Below are 26,248 nucleotides of genomic sequence, written 5' to 3'. Positions count from 1 at the left end.
TGAGTTGACTTCATCACCGTTTAGATCTTTCGGCAAGAAAAAGCAGAACTCTTATTTATTTTGTTTAATTTTTCAGGGACCATGTACAAAAACATCAATCTTGAAGAAAAGATGCTTCGTACCAGTTTCTATCTGCAGTCCCCCGTTCAGGCACACAACATAATAATACATATTTACAAATATTAAATACCGCTACCGGTTAGCGCTCTCCCCTCACAGTGAGAAAGTCAAGGTTTGACTCCTGGCCGAGGGCCTTTCTGTGTGGAGTTTGCATGTTCTTTTTGTTTCCGTTCATCGCTTGAGGGTCGGGGCCTCGGCCTCCTCTCACCGCTCACTGCTGCGTGTCGTTCACAGATGAAGTTCCCCGTAGATCTCCTGGCTGACCTGAGCCCGGCAGACCTGGAACGATCCGCCCACAACTACATGAACCGCCTCGTCTACAGCGACCCCGACTCTCCTGAACAGCTCACCATCTCCGGATCCACCAAGGTGAGACTCATTTTCACACTTTCCTTCACTTCTGCTCAACAAACGTGACCCATCCCACATTCGTACCTATAAAATCAAACCTCAGTGAGCCAGAGGTTGCAGAAGTAAACCCCCCCCCACTCATGCACAAAAGGAGGGGAAACAGACAGAGAGCTGGACTGAGGAAACAATTGATAAATAGTCGGGACAAAGACATTCGACTGTTTCACAACCGCCGCTTATTTTCAAAACGCGCTTCAAAGTCAGCAGAATTCCTGTCTGCATGGGTTGACAACATTTTATCTGAATAACGTCGATGTCACTAAGATGGCAGCTTGTTTTCATCGTTCTAGCAGGTTTCCAAGCACCGGCTCCATTATTATGTGAAGTTACTCATGAAATTGTATTTTTATCGGAGAGTGTAGGGTAAATGTGAGGGCTGCCCGACGCATCACAAATGTATCGTCATTGCAATTTGAACATTCATAGTATATTATAAGTATACTATTACTATTGGTATTATTATTATTATTACTGATATATATATATATATATATATATATATATATTGTTGTTATTGTTATTGCTACCATATTGTTATTGTTATATTATTGCTACCATTATTAGTAGTACTATACACGAGTTTTATACACTATTTCACACTGTTATTATCTGTATTATTGTTATTATTATTATGATTATTATATAATGCCTACTTCTAATGGCTCTGCCACTGCACCTTACTATCTATTTATTTATCTTGCTTTTATCTCGTGCTTATTTCTAAGTGCCCATGTTCCATTCTCTGCTTTACTTTGTCTTATACCCAGATATTTTTATATTTTTATTTCTTACTTTTATTACTATTCTATTGTATTTTATAATATTCGTATGTACCAGATTGCTGCAACAAGACAATTTCCCTTCGGGGATGAATAAAGTAATCTATCTATCTATCTATCTGTCTATCTATACATATTGCCAAAGACTAATAATCTAGCTCTGGGATTAAACCCAGAATTGTCCACTAGTATGAATTTGAAAATATCATTTTCTCTGCATCCATCAACAAAGTCGGTGCCTTCCTGGTTCAGTGTTTGGATCTAAAAATAGCAGCAGACTGACCACACTGCCACCTCCTGGCTTCAGACTACAAAGTACTCGAGTACTCTGCAGCCCCTCCCTGAGACGTTCACTAAATATATGGAAATAAACTTATTGTTGTTTTTTTTTGCAGACAAAACTACAAGGAATGTAGCAATACTGCTTCTTTTTTTTAAAGGACAAGTATAAGCATTCACTTTTTGCTTCTTGCCATTAACAAGTACAGATACAAGTACTAATTAAATATGACAATAAGAATGATTTTCTGAATGTTTTATTTTCATCTGATGTTTTCATATTAAACTACCAATTTCAATGTACAAAGGCTGTCCTGTGTGCAAGTGGTCTCATTACAGACTCACAAGCATAATGAAATGCACTAACATATCGATATTCAGACACAAATACACCTCAAACACAAGTAGTTTTTTTTATTCATTATTTTTCTTGTTGGTTTGATTTTAAGTCATCATTTAAAGTGATAAAGCAGAATGTGAATTTTTTTAAATTTATTGGGCACTCATTGATATATTTTGAATGAGTTGAATTTTGTGGGTGTTGTTATGGGACTTTGTTATATAACATCACTCTTTTTAAATCTTTAGAAAAGTGCCAAAATGGCCTTCTATTTCACAACTTAAGATAAAAAAAACCAAAACTCTTAATTTTGATGAAATTCTTACTGGACCCCCAAAAAAAGCTTTTGCGATTCAGTTGTCCTCCTGTTCACTACTCGATATTGGTGTCGTGCTAAAATGGCCATTTGTTTTTAAAGGGTTAAGGCGTAGACTGAAACTTCCTGTGATTATGTTTCTGAAGTGTACGTCTGCCCTTCAGGTAACCATAGACATCGGCAGTGTGGGCTACACCCCCCTGTATGGATCCAGTGACAAACACAAGATGCTGGGCCTCTTCCCGCCCACCAACCCTCTCACCACAGTCGCTCTGTACCTGTTGGACCACTGGTGGCCAGTGGAAGACATTCTCAAGTCATCGGACCCGGCTCGGGATGGAGTTATGGAGGTACGACAGCATATTTCAGCAAACAGTCGGTTGACTCTGTCCAAATTCAGATCCACGGCGTCATCCGCATGTCATCTGTCGTATGTGTTTAGAACACGTGTTTGTGTCTCGTCACTTTAAGAATGCTTGAGAACTGTTGGATGTTCTTCAGGTGCAAACCCCCGGGGAGAGAATAGTTTTATACATCCTCAATCGGATCATCTACAGAGCCAAGGAGATGAGCTCAGACGAGCTTCCCTTCCTGTGCCATGGAGAAAACGACTATGCAAAAATTCTCTGGAAAAACGGAGAAGCCGTTGGCTTCTACTCAGTCAAACCCTCAGGTAGTGCGTGTGTGTGTGTGTGTGTGTGTGTGTGTGTGTGTGTGTGTGTGTGTGTGTGTGTGTGTGTGTGTGTGTGTGTGTGTGTGTGTGTGTGTGTGTGTGTGTGTGTGTGTGATGTTAAGGACATGTTTCCCAGAGTTATTATGTTATTCCCAGGATTACGTACTCAGAATGGCCAAAATTATTACATTATTAGCCATTTTTGCATTATTGGGTGTCTTTATAAGAAATTGACAACTGGGCACATTCAACATGGCCTTCAAGATAACCGAATTTAAAAACCCACAATACATTGGTTTGATAAATCACTCAACTAAACTTGCTGTTCTTATTCTGGCTGTGTTTTCAACAATGTCACAAAATGAGAACAGAACCAAAGGCTATAATTTATTTTATCATATTTGTATGTTCCTGGTGACCGATTTCTATTTAAAACGGGCAACGAAAAGGAAAATGCTCAGTAAATAGTCAAAATTTACAAAATTTTCAACTCTACAAAACACATTTATACATTTCATTAAATGTTCCATCTTTCAGTTTTATTTGTACTTCCACTCCTCTTTAATACTCTTCACAACATGTGTCGATTTTACTTTTTCTTGTTTTATTTTTCCAGGGACCCTTTGTAATTCATTCTCATCCAGAAGCTATGAGCTGCCTGTGATGGACTCGTTATTTGTGAGGAAGAGTCAGCGTGGAAAAGGCTTCGGCCTCCAGATGTTGGAGGACTTTGTGCAGAGTTTTGATGACGACTGTCTGGGGCTGCGGTACCCCCTCACAAAGTCTATGTACAAAGGTAACCTCACGCATACTTTATGTTGATAGGTAATGATAAAGAAAATCACAAAAAAACGTATGTTTAATGCTCGTCTTTGCTGTGAAGTGTGCGAGAAGTACCTGTGTCAGAATCCTGAAGATGCAGACCTGCTGTGGGAGGTGGAGGCCAGTGGGGGGCTCAAACAGAGGAGCAACGTCGCCAACAAGATCCAGGCCATGAATCTGAGCGGTAAGAAAACAAAACACAAAATCTACATGGACTCTCAACATAAACATAAACCAGTGAGGGGAATTGATTTTCCCTTTAATATCAGCTTTTCCAGAGATATATTTAATAACAAAATCAACATCATCCTGAGCATTCCTGATGGTGGCGCTATTGATGGGACTTCTAATTCTTTGATATGTAAAAATGAAATTCACACATACAATATAGGTTTTCCAACCTATATATTTTAATAATTTCTCCAAAAGAGCGTTAAACAAAACTAATAATACTTTTTTTCATTCTACTTGGGAAATTCGTTTTTAGCATGTAGCACAGTGTCTTGGATCCACGGAACTCTTACTTTAATAAGCAACATGGGGAAAATGCTGCTGGTGATTAAGTTGCTGGTTTTTGTATGAACTATATTTCTGCAGAACATAATTCTCATTAATTCCCAAACCACTGACATTGCTCGTCCTCTCGTCTACCTGCTGCTGATTTTTCTGACGGACGACATCACATATTACTCATTGGGTTGCATCAGAGATCTTTTACGAGAACGAGTATATATATATATATATATATATATATATATATATATATATATATATACTGGTATCAGTGTCACTGTATCTCTCCTCTCTACAATTGAACAAAATGAGTTCATTTGGGATTTTATCGGTCATTTGTTGTTGTTGAGTCTTGTTTCTGAGACACCTGAACTCTGATTTCTTAAGATAATTTTTTACAAATTACAGGCTTGTTTTCTTCGCTCATCTCTCTGCAGAAAACTTTAACCGAAGTATTGTGTCGGTTGTATTTGTAAGCGTCATAACAGTATCGTGTTGTTTTCTGTCTCGCAGTTGTTTCCAAGACCCTCGCATTCACGGAGGAATCCCATGTGACTGTTGAAGTGACTGACAAAGATGTGGTGATGGAAGCAATCACCACACAAATAGAAGAGGCCCAATCTATGCAGTGCACCGTTGAGACCATCGTACGTTTTTCCTTTTCGTAAGAAATACGGATCAAATCTACACATTCATTTTATTAAATCAATCATTGTGATTTTGTAGGAGGAAGTCACGGTGTTGACAATTTCCAAAGGTGAGTGTTTCGTGATTGTATGTCTACACTTTTAACGATTGTGTATCAATGGAAAAAGTTTGTGAATGACGTGTTGTGATGATTGTAAACGTTGCAGAGACTGACGAAGTGCCTGTTGTCACTCGGGGGAGGAGTAGTGGTTCAAAACGAAGGAAGATTGAAGAGAAAGTCACGGAAGACAAGTCAGAAAAAGTTATCAGGTCTGTAGACGTGAGAAAAATGTATTTTCTCGTCATTACAACTCTTAAAAGCAAAAAGTTTCAGTTCACATTGTTTTGGTGGCGAAACTAACTTTATTAAAAGTTAATAGAAAAACAAGAGATGGACTAAATAACTATTGATAGTAGTTATCTCTGCAAGTCTCTGATGTTTAAAATGACATCTGACATTTCAGAATCGAAGACATTGAAGCAGAAACACCGAGAGAGGTTTGTGTGGAACAAAAAACAGAACTGTACGATGCTTCGGAAGTGGAGCAAACCAAGGTGTGTACATATGTAATTTCAAATTTTTTTTTTTCTTCTTTGTAAATAAAAATGAAATGTAGTAACTCGACTGTTTTTTCCCAAATTATTTTTTCAGGTTATAGCAAATGTTGATGAAAAAGCAGCTGGTGAAGAAGATCTTGTCCCACTATCCAAAACCTCAGACACTGTTGTAGATTCACAAGACATTGATGAGGCCCATGATACACCGGCGAGTACAACTGAGGCTCAGGCACAAGATGATGTCAGTCTTCACGTGATCACGGTTGAGAATGTAGCATCAGAAACTCAAGAGGCAGAGGAAGAGTCTGGTAATGACGAAGAGGTAAACCTGGAAACAGTAGGAAAGGAAACTCAAACCACTGTGGCTGATTCAAATCCAGAAGAAGGAGATATACAGCAAGACTCGGAAGAAAGTGAAGCCACACAAACAATTACTTTGGTAAAAGCTAAAAAAGAGATTGAGAGTAAAACCCCCAGGAGAAGAAGATCTCAACGTCTCACCAAGGAACCAGAGTCAGATGGGGGAAGAGTTTTGAGAAGAAGAACTGTTGAAATCACCCCCACACCCAAGAAGACACATACCAAACAAAGCAAGTCTGTTCATGAAGACGTTCTTGAGGAAGCTGAAGAGCTAAACAAGCTTCTAGAAGAGGAGAGTTCACCACAGCTTCCAGATACGGCAGAGATAAAGGGAATCGAGGATGAAAAAGTAATCAGCGAATCTGAGACCGAACAAAAACAAGACGCAGCAGAAACACAGGAAACACAGGAAGCCTGTGATGATGAGGGTCAGCACACAGAAGAAGCTGTACCAGAAGAACGTTGCTCTGAAAGACAAGCAACAGACAAACAACCGGAAGAAAATCACCAAGCAGAGCAAGAGGAGGATAAAACAGAGGAAGAGAACTCAACAGAAATACCTGACATGAAAGAAGTCACATCGCCGAAGGGAGAAGCACCAGTAGAGGAAACAGAAGATGTATCAATGATAGAAACTGGTGAAAACGAAGAGGCTGCAAGTGTTGCTGCAACTTCAGAAACCGTAGAAGATGGTGAAAGTCCAGCTGGAGCTGACGCAGCAGTAGAGCCACATGACGATGGAAGTGACTCCGCAGCCTCCAAGCTCCTGGAAACCAGTGTGGTTTTAGGCGACGTAAAGACGAGTCATGACCTCAGCATGACAAAGTCAAACGAATTGCCAGTAGATGAAGAGTGTGACGCCAATGAAAAGGAAGAGATCCAGCCATCAGGAGAACAAACAAATGAAACTTCTTGTGTGGAAAACGCAGAACCTGAATCAGAGAAGGGAGAGATTGACCAAGACAAATCTGTAGAAGAATCTACACTTGTAGATGAGGACAAAATAGAAGTAAGCAGTGCCAATGTGGGAGAACTTCCTGTTGAGGAAGACGAAACTAATAAAAAGCAAGAGGAGGCTGCTGATGAACAAAGTGAAGAAAAAGAACCTGTGGTCGTCACAAGAAATCTGAGGAAGAGAAAGAAAAGTTCAGCCACACCAAGACGTAAATCGAAACGAGCCAGTGCAAAGCGTCAGCCAGAGGAAGAGAACGAAGAAGAAACTACTGCTGATGAAAATACAGAAGCAGAGGAAACCAAAACAATACCTGAAGAATCTGAAGAACAAGAAACCAGTGATGAAAAGGTTGAAGAGAAGAATGAGGAAGAAACACCTGCTGCACAAGGACAAGATGATAAAGAGTCAGAAGTTGAGACAAAACAAGTAGAAGAGGTGCCAGATGTTTCTCTCACAGGGCAAGAGCCAGTAGAAGAAGAACAGCCAGTAGTTATAGACACTGATGAACAAGAAGCTGCTGGTGAACAAAGTGCAGCAGAAGAAGAGCCACTGGTTGTAACTAGAAATCTGAGGAAGGGAAGGAAATCTGCACCTGCCACACCCAGGCGCAAATCTAAGAGAGGTCGTATGCAGCCTCAGGAAGAGGAAGAAGATATCAGTCCTCCCGAAGAGACACAATCAGAGGAATCCAAAACAACACCTGAAGAATCTGAAGATCAAGAAACCAGTGACAAAAACGTTGAAGAAAAGAATGAGGAAGAATTGCCAGCCGCTCAAACCGTTGATGATAAAGTGCCAGAGGTTGAGACAGAACAAGTAGCAGAGCTGACAGATGTTTCTCTCACAGAGCAAAAGTCAGTGGAAGGAGAAAAGGCTGCTGTTTCAGAGATATGTGCAGAAGCACAAGAAAACACCTCTGTCAGTGAGACTATTGAAGAAGCAACTAATACTGACCAGGGACATGTTCCTGTTGAGGAAGATGCCACTAATAAAATACAAGAAGAGGCTGCTGGTGAGCAAAGTGAAGATCTTCTCCCGCTGTCCGAAATCCCCGACACTGTTGTAGATTCACAAGACCTCGATGAGGCCCATGATACACCGGCGAGTACAACTGAGGCTCAGGCACAAGATGATGTCAGTCTTCACGTGATCACGGTTGAGAATGTAGCCTCAGAAACTCAAGAGGCAGAGGAAGAGTCTGGTAAGGACGAAGAGGTAAAACTGGAAACGGTAGGAATGGAAACTCAAACCCCTGTGGCTGATTCAAATCCAGAAGAAGGAGATACACAGCAAGACTCGGAAGAAAGTGAAGCCACACAAACAATTACTTTGGTAAAAGCTAAAAAAGAGATGGAGAGTAAAACCCCCAGGAGAAGAAGATCTCAACGTCTCACCAAGGAGCCAGAGTCAGATGGGGGAAGAGTTTTGAGAAGAAGAACTGTTGAAATCACCCCCACACCCAAGAAGACACATACCAAACAAAGCAAGTCTCTTCATGAAGACGTTCTTGAGGAAGCTGAAGAGCTAAACAAGCTTCTAGAAGAGGAGAGTTCACTACAGCTTCCAGATATGGCAGAGATAAAGGGAATCGAGGATGAAAAAGTAATCAGTGAATCTGAGACCGAACAAAAACAAGACACAGCAGAAACATTAGAAACACAGGAAATGCAGGAAGCCTGTGATGATGAGGGTCAGCACACAGAAGAAGCTGTACCAGAAGAACATTGCACTGAAAGTCAAGCAACAGACAAACAACCGGAAGAAAGTCACCAAGCGGAGCAAGAGGAGGATAAAACAGAGGAAGAGAAGTCAACAGAAATACCTGACATGAAAGAAGTCACATCGCCAAAGGGAGAAGCACCAGCGGAGGAAACAGAAGATGTATCAATGATAGAAACTGGTGAAAATGAAGAGGCTGCAAGTGTTGCTGCAATTTCAGAAACCGTAGAAGATGGTGAAAGTCCAGCTGGAGCTGACGCAGCAGTAGAGCCACATGACGATGGAAGTGACTCCGCAGCCTCCAAGCTCCTGGAAACCAGTGTGGTTTTAGGCGACGTAAAGACGAGCCATGATCTCAGCGTGACAAAGTCAAACGAATTGCCAGTAGATGAAGAGTGTGACGCCAATGAAAAGGAAGAGATCCAGCCATCAGGAGAACAAACAAATGAAACCGCTTGTGTGGAAAATGCAGAACCTGAGCCAGAGAAGGGAGAGATTGACCAAGACAAATCTGTAGAAGAATCTACACTTGTAGATGAGGACAAAATAGAAGTAAGCAGTGCCGATGTGGGAGAACTTCCTGTTGAGGAAGACGAAACTAATAAAACGCAAGAGGAGGCTGCTGATGAACAAAGTGAAGAAGAAGAACCTGTGGTCGTCACACGAAATCTGAGGAAGAGAAAGAAAAGTTCAGCCACACCAAGACGTAAATCGAAACGAGCCAGTGCAAAGCGTCAGCCAGAGGAAGAGAACGAAGAAGAAACTACTGCTGATGAAAATACAGAAGCAGAGGAAACCAAAACAATACCTGAAGAATCTGAAGAACAAGAAACCAGTGATGAAAAGGTTGAAGAGAAGAATGAGGAAGAAACACCTGCTGCACAAGGACAAGATGATAAAGAGTCAGAAGTTGAGACAAAACAAGTAGAAGAGGTGCCAGATGTTTCTCTCACAGGGCAAGAGCCAGTAGAAGAAGAACAGCCAGTAGTTATAGACACTGATGAACAAGAAGCTGCTGGTGAACAAAGTGCAGCAGAAGAAGAGCCACTGGTTGTAACTAGAACTCTGAGGAGGGGAAGGAAATCTGCTCCTACTGCACCCAGACGTAAATCCAAGAGAGGCCGTACACAACATCAGGCAGAGGAGGAAAACGAAAAAGAAACCACTCCTGATGACGAGACACAAGCAGAGGAATCCAAAACAACACCTGAAGAATCTGAAGATCAAGAACCCAGTGACAAAAAAGCTGAAGAGAAGAATGTGGACGAAACATCTACTGGTCATAAAGAAGACAATGCAGAGCTGGCAAATGAGACACAAGTAAAAGAGGTGACTGATGTTTCTCTCACCACTGCTGTTCCAGAGATATGTGCAGAAGAGCAAGAAAACACCTCTGTCAGTGAGAAGGTTGAAGACACAACCATTTCCGACATTGTTTCACCGAGCGAAGAAGCGGCACCGCCTTCGCCCTCTGAAGAGCAACCAAGTAAGGACGTGACATCCCAGCTTCCTCACCTTCAAAGACTTTGTGTTGTGTTAGTGGACATGAATAAAAGTCAACCTGAAGTTGACAAGCAAACAATGGATGCCAGTGAGGCTATACTTGAAGGAATTGCAGAGCAGGGAGAGGAACCAACTGAACCAGTAGAGTCCGTTGCAGAAAAGCCCAGTGTGGATTCGCACCTGGAAACAAAAATGGTTGAGACTGACGAGGAACAGATTGAAGACGAAGCGCAAGATACCGCCACAATACAAGGCACCGGGAGCACCGAAGAGGCAGGGAAAGAAGATAAAGATGAGGCAGATGTTTCCCTCACAGGGCAAGAGCTCGTGGAAGAGGACAAATCTGCTGTTTCACAGACAAGTGCAGAAGAGCAAGAGAGCACTTCTGTTTCCAAGAATGTTGAAGACAATCTTGATGCTGATGTCAGTCAGGTTTCTATTGTGGAGGAAGAGGCAACAAATGAAACAGAAAAAGAAGTCACAGGTGAGCAGAGTGAGGAAGAAGAACCTGTTGTGATCATGAGAACTCTGAGGAAAGGAAGGAAATCTGCACCTGCCACACCCAGGCGCAAATCTAAGAGAGGCCGTATACAGTCTCAGCCAGAGGAAGACGAAGAAGATATCAGTCCTCCCGAAGAGTCACAAGCAGAGGAAACCAAAGCAGCACCTGAAGAATCTGAAGAAGAGGCAACCAGTAATGAGAAGGTTGAAAACAAGAACGAACAAGAGACAGTGGTTGCTCAGGAAGAAGGCAATGCAGAGCCAGAAAATGAGATTGAAAAAGCAGAAGCTCTGACAGATGTTTCCCTCACAGAGCAAATAACAGGAGAAGAAGAAAAATTGGCTGTTTTGGAGACATGTGCGGAACAGCAAAACACTTCCGTCACCGTGAGTGTTGAAGACACAATTAATACTGATGTGGGACAACTTCCTGTTGAGGAAGATGCTGCTAGCGAACAAAGCACAGAAGAAGAACCTGTGGTCGTCACTAGAACTCAGAGGAAGGGAAGGAAATCTGCTCCTACTGCACGCAAACGTAAATCTAAGAGAGGCCGTACCCAGCATCAGGCCGAGGAGGAAAATGAAAAAGAAACCACTCCCGATGAAAAGACACAAGCAGAGGAAACCAAGACAACACCTGAAGAATCTGAAGATCAAGAAACCACTGACGAAACGGTTGAAGAGAAGAAAGAAGATGAAACACCTACTGGTCATAAAGAAGAGGATAACGAGTCAGAAGTTGAGACAGAACAAGGAGCAGAATTGACAGATGTTTCTCTCACAGAGCAAAAGGCAGTGGAAGAAGAAAAATCTGTTGTTTTAGAGTTGCGTGCAGAAGAACAAGAAAACACTTTGGTCGATGAGAACGGTGAAAACAAAACTAATGTTGATGTGGGAGAACTTCTTGTCGAGGAAGACAAAACTAATGAAACACAAGAGGAGGCTGCTGATGAGCAAAGTGAAGAAGAACCTGTGGTAGTTACAAGAACTCTGAGGAAGAGAAAGAAAACTTCTGTCTCACCGAGGCGTAAATCTAAGCGAGCCAGTGCAAAGCGTCAGTCAGAGGAAGAGAACGAAGAAGAAACTACTGCTGATGAAAATACAGAAGCAGAGGAAATCAAAGCGGCACCTGAAGAATCGGAAGAACAAGAAACTGGTGACGAAAAGATCGAAGAGAATGAGGAAGAAACACCTGCTGCCCAAGAACAAGATGATAGGGAGCCAGAAGGTGGGACAGAACAAGTAACAGAGGTGCCAGATGTTTCTTTCATAGAGCAAGTGCCAGTGGAAGAGGAACAGCCAGCTGTTACAGAATCTGATGAGCAAGAGGCGGCCTCAGACCAAAATGCGGCAGAAGCACCACCAGTGGTAACAAGAACTCTGAGAAAAGGAAGGAAATCCACCTCTGCTGCCCCCAGACGTAAATCCAAGAGAGCCCGTACTCAGCTTCAGGCAGAGGAAGAGAAAGAAAAACCTTCTTCTGACGAAGATATCCAAGTAGAGCAAACCCAAACAACCAAAACCCAAAAAACTAGTGCTCATGATGTTGAAGACACAAATGAAAAGGAGAGTGCATCTCCAAAAGAAGACGGCACAAAAACAGCCAACGAAATGGAACACGTCGTGGCCGTGGCAGTGATATCCCTGACGGGTCGAGAAGAAGAGGGACAATCTATCCTTCCAGAGGGGCAAGACGACGGCACAGAGCCACCGCTTCACACAGAACTTCTTGAAGCCGTCACGGTCGTTTCCCTCACAAAGCAAACCTCAGTGGAGGAGGGAGAATCTGCTGTACCAGAGTCATGTGCAGAAATTCAAGAAAAGACCCCTGATAGTGAAACAGCTGAAGATGCATCCAGTACAGAAGTGGGTACAGTTCCCAGTGATGAAAAGCCAACTGAAAGTCTTGGAGTGGAAGAGACAACTGAACCTGTTCAAGAAGAATTGGATGACCAGTCTGTTGATGAACATGCAGCAGAAGTAGAGAAAAGCAGTAAATATCAAAACATGGACACCGACGCCACGGTTGAGGCTCCTGGCAAACCAGGAGACGTCCTAAATTTAACATTAGATACAGACGAAGAGGTTCAAACAGCAAATGTGAGCCAAGACTCCTCAGAGGAAGAAGTTGAGCCGACTGTGATTACAAAAAGAATTCTGCGGGGAAGGTCCATTCCTTCAATAACAATCACACCGAGGTCGAAATCCAAACGTCACAGTGCTAACGTAGAAAAGGCAGAAGAGTCTTCGTCTGATGAAGAAACGAGCGCTCCAGCATCACAGAGGAGGCTCCGCAAAAGGAGAAGCACCGAGGGAACGCCAATTCACAAGTCCAAGCGTCGCAGCAAGGTTTAGGAGGTTCCGGATGCTGCGATTAGCTGTTCTGCCGTCACCGCGAGATTTCTGTGGGTTAGTTTATTGGGAATACTGTATATAAAAATTGTGTGTTGGCATAACATGAATTTCATGACATTTCTTGTCGTGCTTCATTTACCATCAACCTGTCCCACAGCCCTCTTGAACCCGCAAAACTCAAATGACTGCAATGGCTAACCAAGTGCAACGGCTCAAATTTTGGCGCAAATTTTGGAAGCAAGATTATAAAGTCGCAGCTCCATTATTGTTATAGTCATGAAGTCATGTGGGCTTCCCAACGGGTGCGAGACGCACTGCAAGAGTGAATTACGCCTCACCTCTACATCACATTTTACATTGGCACAAATATTTGTGCATGTTGTCGATTATTATCCTCAGTCTATTGTCATATTGTAAAACACAAATCCAAAGCACCATCTGTTGGAATCAGCTTGAGGTTAGTAAATCAGACCCTAACAGTTTTAACCAGCTCACTCACTGTAAGTTTTGTCCTCAAACCACAAGCGGACACCAAAAATCATGTATGATGTTGAGGTAATACAGACACACACAGCAAAAGTAGCAGAACAAGATGAACATTTATGTATGACTATTGATAAGATAGTCACAAACAAGGCCGATTCATTTCATTTGGACACAAATATGTTGCAGGAGATTGCGCAGCCTCAACATTACTTTTCTGAAAGCATCTTTCTTACACTTTATGATATTTTCCTAATGTTTGCAATGACTGTATATACCTTGTGTTGAATTTAACGCACTTAAGTCGCATCTAATGTACCCGACGCTGCACTTGAGGCATGTTTTCATAGATGACACATATTTTTTTCCCTGTATTTTCTTGGAGAGATCGATTTTGAGCAAAACTCCTAGAAATTAGCTTTGTATTTTTTTACGTAGACACGAGACGGGACTCAGGCAGACACATGGTGAAAGAGAATGATTGTCTTTTTTTGTAAGAAATCTGTGAAAATGTCCAGGCGTATCCTGCGAAAGAGCCAAATCAGGATTTGTACACTTTGAAATCAGGCAAATAAAACATGTTGTTTTTCTTGTCCACATCAGAACATGTGGTTTTATTATGCAGACGTTTTCTTTTTAAATATACTTTTACTTCTTGTTAGCATTTGTAAGAGTTCAACTGTGTGTTTATAATGTGCGTCTAACATTCAATAATCTCTTCAGCAAGTAGCCGCCAGTGTTCCTCTATCAACGTGTGTGCTTCTCAGTTGATTATTGTGTATTTCAGGTAATTTCGTGTTGTAGCATTAACATAGCTCCACGATGAACAATGATGATGTTTGTGCTTGCTGTAGCAGCTTGCATTTAAAGAAGGTGGGCAGCGACATTCATTTTAAGGTCAATTATTTTACTTTTAATGTTGTCTTATGTTAACTGTTTCATTATTAGTTATTTTTCCCTGTGGCATAGTTGAACAGCAGCATTTCACCAGCTGTTGGATGGGAAAGTGACCATGGAGCTGAATGTTGAGCTGTTGTTGGAGGATTTGTTTAAAGAAAAACAATAAAGTTGAAGAAAAATGTGCAAAAAATTAAGTGACGTTTTCTTTGCTTGTTTCTACATTCAGCACAAACAAAACACACAAGTGTATCTCAAGTGAATGCAATTATGTAAAGAAAACATTTCTCGTATGTGTATTTTTATCCTCAAATAAACAACGTTTTATGATTAGTAACATTAATTATGGTTTCCAACCAGGTATTTTAAGGTAAAAGCATTCATCCTAATTATTTATTTGTTTGGTAAATATACCAAGGATAAAACCAAAAAGATTTAAAATTTTTCACAATAATCAAGTTTCAATGAATGAAATTAATGTACAACCTCAACAACAACAACAACAACAATAACATTATACTTTTTTGCCAGGGTAATAATTATTCACATCACTAACATTATTCACAATGAGAGCATTTTGCATGGCTGCAGCCTCAACTGGTGTGTGAATGTGTGCGTGAATGGGTGAATGTGATGAGTTTTGGGGCTGCTTATACAGTTATAAAGCGTTATATACGTGAAGTCCATTTACTATTTACCATTTGCCCGAGTCAGTTGTTCATTCGTCTTCTGTAGAACTTCACATCAGCTTCCGCCTCGGAGTGACTCCTCCTCTCTCAGACACGATCTGCGCCGAGGGGGCGGAAGTCAGCCCTTGTTTACTTCCGGTCGCCCCGCCTCCAGTCAGCTGCTAGTCACTCGACTGGAGCATCTCCGTCCGCGCAGCCTCCTCGCCCTGCCACCGCCGCCGCCATGAGCCAAGACGAAGACGGCGACATTATCGAGCACCATGTCGAGGAGGAGATGGAGAAGAGAGGCCCGCGGAGCCAGGCGACGTCCCCCTCCTTCGCGGAGAGTCCGTCCGCCGCGGAGGGACACAGCAGCACCCAGTCCTCCCACAGACTGCTGGCCTACAGCGACGCCCTCATCTCCATCATCGCCACCGTCATGGTGAGACTCTCCCGCGGCTTCCTCAGTGTCTGACCGCATGATCACAAAGTGAAAGTAGCACCGTGACGTCGGTTTCCCTCGAAATTCTAGACGAGTTTAAATGAGTTAATTCATGTTTGTAGAGTTTTCTCTGTCTTTCCTGTTCTGACAACACGAGGACCCTAGAGAATAATAGTGCATAACTCTATGCGTCATGAACTAGAGATCTTTTCTTCATTGTCTCAGTCCGACAGCGCGAATAGACATTTGATTCCGTTTTCAACGTTTCTTCATTTCTTCACAGATTCTACCTGTTGCTCACACTAAAGTGGAAGACAATGAGGTACAGTTCAACTCCTGCAGTGTTCAGGTTATAACAGGCTGAATCAAATCACTTCGATACGATGTTCTGGAAGATTATCTGAACTGAGGAATGAGGAATGAGGACCCCCCCCCCCCTTCATTTCACAGCTAATTTAATTAAACATGAGCTTTTGTTTTCGTGTAGGACTTGAGAGAGAGCGTCCAAGTCCTTCTGACAGCGAAGATCGCAGTTTACTTGATGACATTTCTGATTGTGACGGTTGCGTGGGGTGCTCATATCAGGTAAGTGCAGTCACGGGATCTTAACTGGAAGCTGGTTCCCGCTGCGGCGTTCAGCTTCTGATTCTTATACTTTCCCTTTTCCAGGTTGTTTCAAATAATCGCACGCATTGATGACAGCCTTGCCCTGCTGAACCTGGTAGGAACGGAATCAGTACGATCACGTCCAAGCCGACTCTGACATTTGTCCTGGTTCCTTCTGACGCGAGGTTCTGCTTTCGGTTGTGTGTTTCAGGCCTGCATGATGCTGATTACCTTCCTTCCGTACACGGTGAGTAGGAGCTCACGTCCATCTGCCAGTCACACGTTAGCGACGCTGACTTTGCTTCTTCTTTGCAGTTTTCTTTAATGGCCACCTTCTCTGATAACATCCTGGGGATGTTGCTGTTCTGCGGTTGCGTGATGTTGCTCGGTGTCATTCAGGTGAGGCTCTTTGGACTCGATGCTCCGGTGGAATACGTCAAGATCCAAACGCTACCTTGGAGGCTTTTGTCCATTCTGAGTTGTTTTTTTTTCCGTTCCATCATTGTTTTCCTGCAGTCGGTGATCGTGTTGTACGCCTTCAGCCTCCCCTTCCTGCTGAACGAGCAGATCCAGATCTCCGAGAACCGCAACATCTACAAACACCACATCCTGAAAGTCATCATGAGAGTTCCCATCATGTGCTTCTTCGCCAGCATCGTTTCCTTCATCTTCGTGCAGCTGGTTGGTGGCAGCGCTTTCCAGTCTCCAGTTATTAAAAGTGTTGAAACTTCAGATTGGTGGTCATAGTGAGACCGGGACGATACGACGTGTACGCAAAGCTCCTGCTGCCACGGGTGCAATTTTTCAGAATCCGACAAGCTTTTTAATATTTGACCTCCATTAGAAGCCGTCACCTTGTTATTGTTTCCGTGAAATCCATAAATCCGTCTCACTGATTACACATCTTCTGTCCGACGTGACCGGTGGCCGCGTATATCCGCCATTATGTCTCGGTATGATATTTGAATGTTACTGCAACTCGCTCAACACCACCTAATGGACAAAACTGGTATTACCTCTGTTATTTAAGAGTTCCCTAAGAGGAAGCTCTGGTAATACCAGTTTATAAATCACACATTTTGTACCGTCAGTCGCTGCTCCAGATGTAAACGGTCTCTCAATGTCCTCTTGTCTCTTCAGTCGTACGTGCTCTTGGCCATCGTCATCTTCCTGCCCTACATCTCCCAGTGTTTGAAGTGGTGTCGCAACAAAGCAATCGGTGAGGAGTTCCTGGATCGTCCAGGCCTCAATAAGCACGGGCTCATAAAGCTTCAAGCTTTAACCACTTGTTGTTTTGTTTCAGGTCCGGTGGCGGAGAGTCCAGACACCATGTTGTTTTACACCTACCTGCCCAATGAACCGCTCAGCAAAGACCGAGTGGAGGCTTTCAGCGACGGCGTTTACGCCATCGTGGCGACGCTCCTCATCCTGGATATATGGTTGGTTTCACTTTGTTTCTTGAAATAATGGACTATTCACTCCTCTTTTGTAGGTACTCTCAAATATATATATGGAGATTCAGCTTAACAAAGTTTGCTAATGACTTTCACTTTCTGCAACAGCTGTCAGGCACTTTTAAAAGTGAACATTTCTGCCTCAATATTATTCCACTCGGTATTCTGCTGCGCTATAGCAACGGTGCTGCACTGGTAAGGGAATTAGAAAAAAAAACGCAGGGTAAACAAAACTGCATTAATTATGTACAAAAAAAAATGTTAGTTTAACATTTTAAATCAATTAATTAAATTAACATGTTATTGACAGCACTAATAGAAACAGAAAATAAATACATTAAAAAAAATGAACTGATAAAACGGCTGAAATGACCAAAATATCTTTAACAGCTGAAATGGCGAAAAAAAATTGGGAAAAGTGACTTTAAAAGGACCAAACAGCAAAAATTGCTGAAAGTGCTAAAAACCATTCAAATTGAAATAAAAAGAAGGCTAAAACATCTAAAAACATGTTTGGACACTCGAGGTGAATTTATTTGGTGGGAAGTGGGTGACAATGTTTAACTTTTCACAACAATCTTACAAAAACGTAAAAAATAATAAAACAATTGTTTTTGATTACTGTATTTTCCAGACTACAGGTCCGACTTTTCTCAGTTGTTTGTTTGGGCATTAGATTTATATCTAGAGGTGATATATGTCAAAATATAGGAATACTTACCACCTGCAACACTCACCACATGCTGCTGCAGCAGAACCAGAGAAAGACGTTATTTCCGTTTATTTTGACGACACCCTCACTGCTTCCTCCTCTTGACAGCGAGGACAACATTCCCGACCCGGCGGTGGTGCAGAAGCAGTTTGGCGGCAGCCTGATCGCGGCGCTGCAGTCCTACGGCCCGGAGTACCTAGCATACTTCGGCTCCTTCGCCACCGTCGGCCTCCTCTGGTTCGTCCACCACTCGCTCTTCCTCCACGTCGTCAAGACGACGCGCTTCATGGGCCTCCTGAACACCTTCTCGCTGGCGTTCGTGGGCGGTCTGCCGCTAGCCTACCAGCTGACGCACGAGTTCCCGCGCAACTCCCTCAACGAGCTGGAGGCCATTCAGATCAGCTGCGTCATCATCTTCTTCGCCGGCATGTTCCAGCTCGCCATCTGGGTGGTGGCGCTCCACAACGAACGGGAAACCCTGCACCCTTACGTGCGATATGGCGGCCGTGAGCACGTGTTCATGCTGGCTAAGCTAGCCCTGTATCCCTGCGTGGCTTTGACGACGTTCTTCCTCACGTGTATCCTGAGTAGGTTCAGCGCTCCGATCTTCCACTTGATGGAGATCACCGTGCCGTTTGCCTTCCTCGTCTTGAGGCTTCTGGTGCGCGTCGCGCTAGCGCTACTGCGGCTGATCTTCTGTCCCGACAGGTCCAACCTGCGGACGGTGGCGGAGGAGGAAGGAGACGACGAAACGAGAGTGCCGTTTAGCGCTTTAGTCACCTAGCCGACAGGAGCGGAAGCCGGAGCGGTAAGACGACGATAGCCGAGAGGTCCGTTGAGGCGTCGGCCACGGAAAGAGTTACTGCTGGACGGGAAGAGTCTGAGGTTTAAAATCTAGGACGCGATTTGTTCTCTTTTCAGTTGGTTAGAATCTCAAATCGATAGTTAACGCAGAAGAGAAGTCGCCGTGAAGGTAAAGGACCAGAGTGATCAGGACTGTGCTGTTGAGCTGCTAGCCAAAGCTTCTTGATTCATTGTGCTTTCTACCAACAAGTGAAATCACCATTAACGTCAAAGCTCGCTAGTGAAATCTGCTCCATTAGCAACGCTAGCTTTCCGATGAAGGTGAAATTAGCTTCGCTCGCTAGCTGTGGTAACTATTATCTTGGTCAGAGTCAAATATTGTTTGCCCAATAGAAAATACATGTTTTTATATCTTTGAACAAAGACAATGCAAGAAGTTTGTTTTGCGGCTTATGTAACTTTTGCCTCCTCAATTTGTTTTCTGGTAAAGCAAAAAGTGACAAAAAGTTGCTGCGAATGTTACGGGTTTCCAATTTGGATCTGGCCATTGCTCGATTTCACACCGATCGGTCCTGAATCCTCGAGCCTCATCTTCCTCGTTTCCGTCTATCCACACGTGGCTTTTCGATCATCTCTCTACTGCCATCTGCTGGTCCGGAGGTTAATGCACTTTTCTGTTTTCTTTTTAATACATTTCATTGTCAAGTTTAAAAGTCTGATCATAAAAAGGGATAGAAAATGAGAATCATTTGAAGAATCATTCACAAGTTTGTCTAAAGCTAGTTTAGTTAGCACGGAGAGGAATATTTTTTTTTTTTTTTTTTAAATTATATTTTGATTGAGCTGCTATGAATTTCTAATCAAGTCTTTTACATATTTGATCAACTACCTTCTGGTCACCAGAGACGACTAGTTTAAATGCAGATAAGGAAAATTGTTTTCCCCAAGTGCATTTTGAGATGAGGTCTTCATTTTAGGAGGTTTAAAGCATCTTTCTGCATCATTATTGATTTACATTGATTCCTCTTCACTTGGTCGTCATGGCAACATTAACAGGAGCGAAAGCATCTGTAAAGATTTTGCCTTTTTTTCATACAACATGTCAAAAAAACACTGCAAAATTTGTTTCTGCATCTGGAGGTTCAGTGCAAAAAGAGGTGAATTATCTACATAAAGTGAAGAGAAATTGAACTTGAGTGTAAAAAGAAAAACAGTTGTTCGATACGTTATATTTTAACTTTGGGCAGGTACGGCCATAAAATGGTAAATTGCACTATTTATGTTAAATCTGTTTGTTTATTTTATAAATGGAAAGACTATCAGCGTTAATAGTAAAGTTTCAGAGTTTTGTTTCACGTTTGTTTTAATGTTTGTATTGATTTTACTTGAAAGTCCTCGACGACAGGTTTTTGTATAATAACGTAGTTTTTATGTCTGAAGACCCAGTTCGATGCTGTAACATTTTCTTTAGAAACCGAGTTGCACTTTAACAAAAACCTGCCAATGAAAAATGTTCTTAAAAAATGTGCTTTCAATGATTCCGTGTGAACTGTCATTTCTTTTTCCTCACTTTGTTCTGTGTCACTTTTTTCTCTTCCTAATCCACTCAATAAAATGTGTCGAGTCATGTAGAACGTGGTACATCGTCTGTCATTTCATAAAGAAAGTGACATTAGTTTGTTTCACATCCATCATGGGTGGAAAATGTTCAAACTGATTTAAGGAACGCTTGCTATAGTATCAATGGGATTATGTATTTTCAGTTTAAAAGTCCTTATTGCACAACTTCCTTTATGAAAATATTACATAGAAATTTTCATTGGATTTTGATATGCCATGTAAAAACTCATAAAACGAATTACATTTTTTTTACTTCATTATGTTTTCCTCAAATGTATGCAAAATGTAATTTACATAAATCCAGCATCATTTTTGATGTTAACATGATAAAAGCCAGTTTTCTGGTGGATTTTAGGCTGATTTCAAAACTTTGAGTTTAATGATTCTCATCAGCTTGCCCTTTTAGTTATGTAAAATTTCCCCAAAAAGTGGGGGGATAGGTAATCATCTCATTTTATATTATGAAATATTGCAACAATAATATAACAAAAGTAGTATTGGTGCATCCCTAGTTTTTGTTTTTTTTCCCCCACAAGTATTGCAAGAATTTTTGTAAGGTTTTTTCTCAAATCAATAAATGTAGTTTGTTTTTCAAAAATGACAATTGAAGGGTTTTCTTTTGGTGCAAAATTTTTTGCTTATCGATTTTTTTTCCAAAATGATGTGAAATGTAGTTTTGGGATTGTTTTTGGTTTATATTTACATAATGAATTTGTTTGCTCAATTTATTTATTCTTTAAAAATGTAAAACTGATCTTGAGGTTTTGTGAGTCACAGTTCTACAACTTTTTCCCCTCACATTGACGAAAAACCTGCTTTTCAAAATAATCACAGTGAAGAGAAATACTGGAGAGCAGAAGCTTTCAGAATAAAAGCTCAGGTCGTTTACGTGTCTCAATGTTAACCCCGGGGTGTTGTGAACCACTGCTTTCAAAATGACACAAAACACATCAAATAAAGAAAAAAAACAAACTTTATTCTTCTCCGTACATTAAATATCTCAACAATCCCCGGAACAAAAGGTTTTTATAACAACAACAAACTTCTTCAGCATTTTATTCGTTTTAAACTTTGCCAGCGGTCAGCAGGATTTCTGTCGTACCGATGCAGCACGAGGAGTCTGGAGTGTGTCTGTGTTTTATTAATTCACGTTTTAATGTTGGAAAAAGGTTTAATTTAAAATTCATGTGGTTTTAACTTGTCGGTGCTCGTTCACTTCGTCAGAAATAACAGTTTCCTCTCGTTAAACTAAAAAAAACGTAGTTCAGAGTTGAAAATGAAGAACTTCTAAATTAATCTTAAAGGCACTTCTACTGTTTTTTTCCACTTAAGATTTACTTTTATTGCTCCGGTGGACTGATTCCAGTGTCAAATTACAAATAAATGTCAAAGACACAAAGTTGAGAATAAAGACGAAAAACAAATCAACTGAGGATCAAATCGTTTTGGGGGGAAACTTGGAGGATAAAGCTGAAATTCTGAGAATAAATTTAAACTGTGAAAATGTTCTTGACATTAGAAAAAAAATGTTCTCTGATTTTGTAAAAAAAAAAACTTTAATTGAAATGTCAAAACAATCAATTAAAATGTTTCATCAAACTCATTTCTAATACATAAAAAAACTAACAAATTAAGTTTATCTTTAACAGATGTACTTTTTGCAGTGAGATTTGATTTTTTTTTTATTAAATGGAGACTTAACAGTTTTAATAATTTGGAATATTTAGTAAATCCTTTTTATTTTAATCGCACAATTTTGATGATAAAACTTTGACCGACTTTTCTTCAGAAGTTTTTAAGACTTTTTTAAGAAATTCATATCATCAGTCATTAATTTCAGGTCTTTCGGTGTTTCATGGCCTTGGCAGCTTTTGAAAAGAACCTTTTCAGCTTCTTATCACAAAACAGTTGGCTTTTTACGCTTTAAGTGTTGACTCTCATATTGTAGATCGAGTTTGGTGAATTTTGTCACGTTGATCAACATTTCTTCTTGTTTTTAAACATAAGATATATATACTTGAAATATTCCATCACTCCAATAACATTTTAAGCACTTCCTTTACTGGGAGATTTTGCTTTTGATATTTCAATTAAAGTTTTAATTAAAAGTTTATTCGCAAAATTGTTTTTACTTTTTTCACAAACATTTGGATTTGTTCATTTAAAAAAAAAAAAAAAATTAATATACTATTTAATTCCATGTGGATTTTTCTTTACACACACACGCCAGACCCTGTGCTACAAGGTGAATCATTTAGTGCAGGGATGTCAAACACGTGGCCAAATTATGACAGTAACTTCAAATATATTCATTATTTGACCACCAGGGGCACACTTTAGTCTGCAAACTACTGCACAGATGTGGAAATATAATTTGTAGAATTCGACAAGTTATTCTGATCATAATATGAACTCCCAAACTTTTTTTTTTTTTTTTTTTTTTTTTTTAGTTCCATCTACTTGTGGACAAATGTTTTATGCCAGTGAATTGAGGCAGAATACTGTTGAAATTGTAGTTTCAATTCAAATGTCCAGTTTGACACGTGCAGTAACAGGACAGTTCAGTGAATGTGAACTTGTTATTGCTATATTAATCCGTATTAAAACAGATCCTAGTTATTTATCAAAGAAATTTTGCTGTATGTGGCCCCCGAAGTAAAATGAGTTTGACACCCCTGATTTAGTGTATTTGTTGTTTTGACCAGGCCACTATGTACGTACCATGTCAAGAGTGTGTTAAGAGTTTTATACAGTACAACACAGCTGGTCCCGTAAACCCCCCCCTCCCCGCCAGGCTCAAATGTGGATTTCCACACTAAAAATGCACTTCTAGGAGAAAGTCCCCCCCCCCCCCCAAAAAAAAAAACAAACAAACAAAAAAAAAACAACATAAACTCAACAAATAAATTACAACAGAAGAGTGAAAGTGACATTCTGTGAGCACACATTGCACATAGGGCCACAGATGCTAACGTTAGCTCTGCAGCTCGGCTCCAGACGCCTTTTCACTCCTTCCTGCTGGAGCGTCTTCGCTAACACAACAGAACCAGTGTTGTTCAGTGCTTTGGTAAACTTTCCTTATTGTTTTTTTTTTTTAATTCCTCTACAAACAACCGCGCTGTGTCTCAAAACGCATATTCACACACTAGCATGTGGCTAACGAACGGAGCTAATTTCCCACCCCGATTCATTTACAGCCAAGTCATCGCTCGTTTTCGTCTTCCCGATTCGGTTGACTCATCAGGAGTAACGACTACTTAGGCAAAGAGAGTTAAAAGTCCAACATTTACAATAATCTTAAAGATTTCGGAAGATTTCCAAACTAGCTCAAATTAAATCGATTTCAGTATGGCTCATGAACTGTCCACCAACATGGAGGTTTTTAATAGATTCCACAACCAACCACCAGGGGGCAAACAGGATATTTTGGATTTATTATGTTTAGAAAGATGATTTCTTAACAAGAAATAAATTTTATATATTCCTACAGAAAAATGACAGCAGAGAAGTTATTGCAGAGTTTCTGCGCGCAGAAAACATGAAAGTTAGCGACTTTCCGTTAAAACCAAGAACCAGATCTTTTCCATATCCAGAGTAGCTCGACTTAAGCGAAAGTTTTAAATACTCATATTTTAAAGATTAAACTTTTTTTTTTACCACATTCCGATATAAAATGACATGTATGGAATTGGACAATTTTGACTTCCAAACTTGTAAATGCAACGTAAATAATAAGTAATAGCAAGTAAGTGATTTGAGACACAGCCCGGGTTGGATCGGATCGTCTGAACATCCATGCAGACATTTCACCGGTAACGCCACAAGCTTCAAACGACCCGACCCTCAATCAAAATTCCTCTTGCATAAGATGCTCTATTGCCAAGAAAACCCCTTCCCATATATTTTAGATACTCAGACATGTGCACATACCGTACGATATATATACATGTAATCAAACGTAATGTTATCATTGATAACATGTTGTATTGCAAACTACATTCAAAACATAAATCACAGAACCATGAACTGATCTAAAAACCCTCTAAAGATAAAAAAAAAAATAATCTATTTTCAAACCAAACCTTCAGACCCCCAAAAAGGAAATATATCTACTTTATTACAAATTCACTCATTTGATTTATTTATTTTTTGTTCTTTTTTTTACTGAGAGACGTGAAAATTGCCACTCGCTTTTGCTCCTGGTTTAATATTTTGTGCAGTGGGGGGGGGGGGGGGCGATGGCCAGTCAGGAGTTTATTAGCTCGCCATTATTTGATAACGGAGACAATGCACCACTATGTGGTGGAAAGTGGTACTGCAAGGCTGAGGCTAGTTGATTAGCTTTTCTGTGTCACTTTTTTTAAATGTCTTTGAATATCTTACATGATGTACTAGTCTATCAAACTACAGTCTGCAGTTTCAGAGCAGTTTTTAAGATTAACCATCAGCCTGAAAACAAAAAGCTAATGTGTCAATTTCAATCCGAAAAACTCCATCGCTACATCAGATCGGACTTTTTTTTACAGCTTTCATGACTCTTTCAAACATATTCAAAGCACTTATGAGTGTTCAGTTGGTTTCACCATAAAGATTTCTAATAGTTTGTGTTTGTGTGCTTTGGTACGAACTAAAGGAAAAGTGTCAACGCAGCCTGGAAGCCTTTACACATCGAGGACGTCACAATAAAACGGAGAACAACTAAAAGTTGAGTTAATTTACAGGAAATTAGCATTAAAATGAAAATTGGCAAAATAACCTTTGACAAAACCAGCAGTGCCAGCATTCCCGCCAACTATCAGTCTGACAATCGGACATTTTGTGATCGCGTGTCAAACTTTAACCCTAATCGAACTCAATATAACATTTGCGGTTAAATACTTCCAACCGTATAATTGGTGAAAGTGTTCACTCTGTTTGAAAACCACAATATTTATAATTTTGTCCAAGAAAAGTTACTTTATAGAAACTTTTTTTTTTTTTTTTTTTTTTAGCATAATACAAATAATGGTCAGAATTATGCAAGATATTCTTGGGACAAAATTAAGAAGTATGGGTTTTCTTTTTTTTATCCATGTGATTATTCCCAGAAAGAATAACTTTGCGTTGTTGATATTTTTTTTAATTTGAGCCAAGATAAGCACAGATATACTGTTGTACCTGTGTTACAATAACAACAAAGACATTCTATTCTATTCTCTCCTTGTTTATGGAATGAAAAGCTTGAAAAAAGTCAGTATTGTGTCAATTATTGGCAAAAAAAAAAAAAAAAAGAGAGTTGCAAAACACTTGTTTCTTTAGTTACACAAATTTAGATTAAAATCACAGCTGGTAAAACAAAGTTACAATGTTAAAAAAAATTTGCTTTAGCGCGACATAGTATTGTTGTGACGCCCCCTGGTGGGTAAAGTCCCTCAGAAATAAAAGCAAAGAAGTGATAAATTCCCCACATTTGTTTTCATTGCTTTTCCTTACAATCTCCAGTGAAATCCCACCCAGAAAAAAACAAAAAAACAACCTCTAAACAAGCAGCTAACTCAGAGCAAAACTAGCTAGCTGTTAAAATTAGTTCATGCTAAAAGCTACAAACGAGTTACCGCTTCTTTTTTTGTTTTTTGCATATCATTTCTCAGAGATTCAAGGTGTTTTTTTGTTTGTTTTTTTTCTTTTTCTT

The 26,248-nt window shown here is 40.5% G+C and overlaps 2 protein-coding genes across 2 annotated transcripts; both read left to right on the top strand.

Annotated features, from left to right (window-relative positions):
* Positions 1–354: 354 nt before the first annotated feature.
* Positions 355–14,440, top strand: LOC308132304 (uncharacterized protein; the record flags this gene model as incomplete). The annotated part of the gene is made up of 10 exons (XM_080499349.1): positions 355–489; positions 2,410–2,595; positions 2,747–2,918; positions 3,535–3,714; positions 3,802–3,924; positions 4,767–4,900; positions 4,980–5,010; positions 5,108–5,210; positions 5,405–5,495; positions 5,593–14,440. 10 exons carry the CDS (start codon positions 355–357, stop codon positions 12,889–12,891), a joined length of 8,454 nt encoding a protein of 2,817 aa, XP_080355475.1. The 3' UTR covers positions 12,892–14,440.
* Positions 14,441–15,168: 728 nt separating this feature from the next.
* Positions 15,169–20,517, top strand: tmem175 (transmembrane protein 175). Its single transcript, XM_080499170.1, has 10 exons — positions 15,169–15,381; positions 15,665–15,703; positions 15,869–15,966; positions 16,051–16,102; positions 16,199–16,234; positions 16,303–16,386; positions 16,504–16,668; positions 17,128–17,206; positions 17,291–17,426; positions 18,262–20,517. Exons 1-10 carry the CDS (start codon positions 15,184–15,186, stop codon positions 18,935–18,937), a joined length of 1,563 nt encoding a protein of 520 aa, XP_080355296.1. The 5' UTR covers positions 15,169–15,183; the 3' UTR covers positions 18,938–20,517.
* The last annotated feature ends 5,731 nt before the right edge of the window (positions 20,518–26,248 follow it).

The sequence above is a fragment of the Blennius ocellaris genome (assembly GCF_963422515.1).
Source record: "Blennius ocellaris genome assembly, chromosome: 7".
Taxonomy (NCBI): domain Eukaryota; kingdom Metazoa; phylum Chordata; class Actinopteri; order Blenniiformes; family Blenniidae; genus Blennius; species Blennius ocellaris.
Note: the sequence above shows the minus strand (reverse complement) of the source record. Positions and strands in the feature narration are given on the sequence as shown.

What these genes read in the sequence shown, in the direction of transcription:
- tmem175 (XM_080499170.1), top strand. Translation starts at nt 15,184, where the DNA reads ATGAGCCAAGACGAAGACGGCGACATTATCGAGCACCATGTCGAGGAG. An exon ending in GCGTGGGGTGCTCATATCAG is followed by an intron (nt 15,967 to 16,050) that starts GTAAGTGCAGTC and finishes TCCCTTTTCCAG; the next exon opens with GTTGTTTCAAATAATCGCAC. An exon ending in GTGTCGCAACAAAGCAATCG is followed by an intron (nt 17,207 to 17,290) that starts GTGAGGAGTTCC and finishes GTTTTGTTTCAG; the next exon opens with GTCCGGTGGCGGAGAGTCCA.